Source organism: Microtus ochrogaster, chromosome 8, assembly GCF_000317375.1.
Source record: "Microtus ochrogaster isolate Prairie Vole_2 chromosome 8, MicOch1.0, whole genome shotgun sequence".
Taxonomy (NCBI): domain Eukaryota; kingdom Metazoa; phylum Chordata; class Mammalia; order Rodentia; family Cricetidae; genus Microtus; species Microtus ochrogaster.
Genome location: NC_022015.1, coordinates 2,317,957 through 2,320,624, shown reverse-complemented (window position 1 = coordinate 2,320,624; position 2,668 = coordinate 2,317,957). Strand labels below are relative to the sequence as shown.

The following is a 2,668-nucleotide window of genomic DNA, read 5'->3' as shown; positions in this document are numbered from 1 at the left end:
CACACACACACACACACACACACGTGCAAAAACATACATACACCACAGAAAAATGGGATCAGAAAAAGAAAGAATAAAGTTCTTACTGTGCCTTTTTAGGTCTGCAGTACTTCCTGTGTGTATCTGTTATGTTTGCGTTGTCTGTGAATACTGTGTTACTCTCTGACTGTTGAAGGTCATGCTGCTATGAACCCCAGTCTGCAAGTATCTGTTGACATCCCAGTTTTCAATGCCTTCAAGTGTATGAGGAGGAGTCAACAGTCGTGGATTCTGCATCTTAAAGAACCACGATGCAGTTTCCACAGCAACCACGCCACCATTCAACACTCTAACAGTTTTGAAAACTAAAAGTTGCATGATAGTCATCACTTTATAAATCTTTTTAAAATATTTTTTTACTTCTCTGTGCGGCCTGTTTGGCTGGATGTGTTCCAAATGCATGCAGAGCCTGTAAAAGCCAGAAGAGGGCGCTGGGGTCCCTGGAACTGTAGTTATAGGCGCTAGGGAGCTATTGACTGTGGGTTCTGGGAACTGAACCTCTCTTCTGCAAGAGCTCTTAGCTTCTGGCTCTCCAGCCCCACAGTCATGGTTTTATAGACAAGAAAATAAAAGTTTAAATGAGTCACCTAAAGACACATGACTCCTAAGTGGGATTAGCCTTGGGACCATCTGACTTCATGCTGCATAGTCTTCCTTTGACACACATTTGTTCCCAGCCCTGTTATTCAATAACACCAGATTCCTTCCACGGCCTCTACCGCAAGCAGAGAAAGATGATCCCCCCAGCCACCAGCTGCCAAGCACAGCTATGGTGGCTTCTATGGGCGGAGCACTCCTCGACAGAGGTGCCAGGGCAGAAGCTCACTCACCGCATGGACGTCCAGCGAGTCCACGGTGAGGTCGTAGGGGTCCATGTGCAGGCTGTCGAACACCTGCCGCAGGGTGATCTTCCGACCTAGCTTCTCGGCCACGGTTCTGTCCGGCTCTGTCTGGTACGTGTGCTTGATGAAGCGCAGCAAGTGCTTCTGGTTCATGCAGGCTGCCGCATGAATGTGTGTGTCCACCTGGAACATATCCCCGCTGGCCAGTGAGCCAGGTCCCCTCCCCTAGTGATGTGGGAGTCCCCTCTGTGTGCTGTGATTACCATTAATGAATAAAGAAACTGCTTTGGACCTATAGCAAGGCAGAACTTAGGTAAGGCAGGGAAAGCTAGGCTGAATGCTGGGAGAAAGAAGGGCGGAGTCAGAGAGAAGCCATGAATCTTCCACCTGAGACAGATGTTGGCAATATTACCCAGTAAGCCACTGCCATGTGGCAATTCACAGATTAATAGAGATGGGTTAGTTTAGGATATGAATTAGCCAGGAATACGCTTAAGCTATTGGCCAAACAGTATTACAAATAATACAGTTTCTGTGTGATTATTTGGAAGCTGGGTGGCCAGGACCAACAGACAATCAACCCTTCCTCCTATACTCTAGTTACCAAAGAACCACAGCCCTCGATGTGGAGCACAGAGTCTGAGCACTATGTGGGTGGTGGAGCCTGTACCCGCCATCCCCCTTCCTGCTTCTCCTCCAGGCCTCAGAGTTAGCCCCCTTCCCTGCAGCCCCCCACCCAGCTTACCTCCAAACAGCATTATGATATTTTTGTTTTAGTTCATTATTTTTTTCCCTCTTGATGTATCCTCAGTGGCCCCCGTGTGCTCCGGGGAACCCAAAACTTTAACCTGAAATCAAGGCTGCATGCACTATAATTCTCCCCTTCCTGCCCCCATCACGTGTGGGGAGCCACTTATGACTTCTCAGGCACCAAGCTGCTCTATGCTGGGTCACATGACCCATGCCTTTCCTCAGCCTGGCAGGTCGTCTTCCTTCCCACCTGGCTGATCTGTTTCCTTCTGCCTTCTCCACCTGGAAGCCCCTGGGCACAGCTAATCCAGTCTCTCCCTTGCCCAGCCTGGGCACTTGGTCCAGTCATCCACACCCGTGAGCACATCCTCCTGACCCCCCCTTACATGTGTCTGTCTACCTGGGAGTTCCTCAAGGACGGGGACCAGGTGCACTGCATCCAGGTCTGTGGCACCCACTCCAAGAATTGGGCCAAAGTATCAGGCGAGTCATGGGTGGATGAATGAATGGGTGAACCCACGGTACCATCAGTTCCAGGGGTTTCATGTAACTATTGAAACCCCACTCTTCCCGCTGACATCTCTGGGAGTTCCCAAAACAATCTCCCCAATAGAGGTAAGAGGGTGGCCACCCCACCTTTCTCGGTTAATTCTATCTTACCCCAAACCCAGGAATTCCAAGCCCCATACAACATAGTGTCCTCACTCTAAGCCCACGTGTGGACTCAGACTTCAGGGCTAATTCTAACTCACTGGAACAGGCAAGAACCTGGAGCGTGGCTCCCCTTGCACTCAGTGGAAACAGATTCCTTGCAGGAGGTGTCAGCAAGGAGCCCAGTGGGCTCTCAACAGTGTTTCGGGTCTTCCATAGCATGCTAAACTGCAGCGCCAAGTTGTCTCTTCACCTCTGGCCTCTTCCTCTTGGTCTCCTGAGACAGTGCATCCTCACACCAGACCCATGGCACTTGTGCCTTTAGAGACTTTTATTTATGTGTATGTGATTGTGTTTGAGTGTGTGTGTGTGTGCGTTTGTGTGTG

At 50.0% G+C, this 2,668-nt stretch overlaps 1 protein-coding gene across 5 annotated transcripts in view; it reads right to left on the bottom strand.

Annotated features, from left to right (window-relative positions):
- Ampd3 (adenosine monophosphate deaminase 3) overlaps positions 1 to 2,668 on the bottom strand; it is a 51,444-nt gene that overhangs the window by 13,210 nt on the left and 35,566 nt on the right. For all 5 annotated transcript variants that reach the window (XM_026781195.1, XM_005350997.3, XM_005350996.3 and 2 more), the window contains exon 7: positions 870 to 1,064. In XM_026781195.1, the coding sequence (XP_026636996.1) occupies positions 870 to 1,064 (195 nt within the window). The remainder of the gene's footprint in view (positions 1 to 869; positions 1,065 to 2,668) is intronic.